General features: G+C 44.0%; 1 protein-coding gene across 1 annotated transcript; it reads right to left on the bottom strand.

Annotated features, from left to right (window-relative positions):
• Positions 1-236: 236 nt before the first annotated feature.
• LOC110446408 (PE-PGRS family protein PE_PGRS30-like) lies at positions 237-1,094 on the bottom strand. The gene has a single exon (XM_021491547.1). It carries the CDS (start codon positions 1,092-1,094, stop codon positions 237-239), a length of 858 nt encoding a protein of 285 aa, XP_021347222.1.
• Positions 1,095-1,576: the final 482 nt, after the last annotated feature.

The following is a 1,576-nucleotide window of genomic DNA, read 5'->3' as shown; positions in this document are numbered from 1 at the left end:
AATAGAAGCATCATTTCAACTAAACAAGGTAACCTATTAAAAAGTTTTGGTTCATTTTTATTATATAACTCTGATAAAGTAAAAAGTGAATATCGCTTTCTGTCACATTTACAATTGTCTATCCATAACCCGACAGTGGCGATGGTAAACAATTGTCAATAAGCCGGTGAATCAAGCTATCCCGTCATTTTGATTGGTTCAAATTCAGAATGTTGCTGTTTGGAGATTGGCAGTGTTTAACATGATGCTCCTCCTTTACCTGTACTCACTGTCTTCATTGTAGTGCCGTAACATGATGCTCCTCCTTTACCTGTACTCTCTGTCTTCATTGTAGTGCCGTAACATGGTGGTCCCCCTTTACCTGTACTCACTGTCTTCATTCTAGTGCCGTAACATGATGCTCCTCCTTTACCTGTACACACTGTCTTCATTGTAGTGCCGTAACATGATGCTCCTCCTTTACCTGTACTCTCTGTCTTCATTGTAGTGCCGTAACATGGTGGTCCCCCTTTACCTGTACTCACTGTCTTCATTCTAGTGCCGTAACATGATGCTCCTCCTTTACCTGTACTCTCTGTCTTCATTGTAGTGCCGTAACATGGTGCTACCCCTTTGCCTGTACTTACTGTCTTCATTGTAGTGCCGTAACATGGTGCTCCCCCTTTAACTGTACTCACTGTCTTCATTGTAGTGCCGTGACATGGTGCTCCTCCTTTACCTGTACTCACTGTCTTCATTCTAGTGCCGTAACATGATGCTCCTCCTTTACCTGTACTCTCTGTCTTCATTGTAGTGCCGTAACATGGTGCTCCTCCTTTACCTGTACTCACTGTCTTCATTCTAGTGCCGTAACATGATGCTCCTCCTTTACCTGTACTCTCTGTCTTCATTGTAGTGCCGTAACATGATGCTCCTCCTTTACCTGTACTCTCTGTCTTCATTGTAGTGCCGTAACATGGTGCTCCCCCTTTACCTGTACTCACTGTCTTCATTCTAGTGCCGTAACATGATGCTCCTCCTTTACCTGTACTCTCTGTCTTCATTGTAGTGCCGTAACATGGTGCTCCCCCTTTACCTGTACTTACTGTCTTCATTGTAGTGCCGTAACATGATGCTCCCCATTTACCTGTACTCACTGTCTTCATTGTAGTACCGTAACATGATGCTCCCCCTTTACCTGTAATCACTGTCTTCATTGTAGTGCCGTAACATTGTGCTCTTCCTTTACCTGTACTCACTGTCTACATTGTAGTGCCGTAAAATGATGCTCCTCCTTTACCTGTACTCACTGTCTTCATTCTAGTGCCGTAACATGATGCTCCTCCTTTACCTGTACACACTGTCTTCATTGTAGTGCCGTAACATGGTGCTACCCCTTTGCCTGTACTTACTGTCTTCATTGTAGTGCCGTAACATGATGCTCCCCATTTACCTGTACTCACTGTCTTCATTGTAGTGCCGTAACATGGTGCTCTTCCTTTACCTGTACTCACTGTCTACATTGTAGTGCCGTAAAATGATGCTCCCCCTTTACCTGTACTCACTGTCTTCATTGTAGTGCCGTAACGGATGGAAC

Source organism: Mizuhopecten yessoensis, unplaced genomic scaffold (genome assembly GCF_002113885.1).
Source record: "Mizuhopecten yessoensis strain PY_sf001 unplaced genomic scaffold, ASM211388v2 scaffold333, whole genome shotgun sequence".
NCBI classification, from domain to species: domain Eukaryota; kingdom Metazoa; phylum Mollusca; class Bivalvia; order Pectinida; family Pectinidae; genus Mizuhopecten; species Mizuhopecten yessoensis.
The sequence above is the reverse complement of the archived record's forward strand: the minus strand, read 5'-3'. Positions and strand labels throughout refer to the sequence as shown.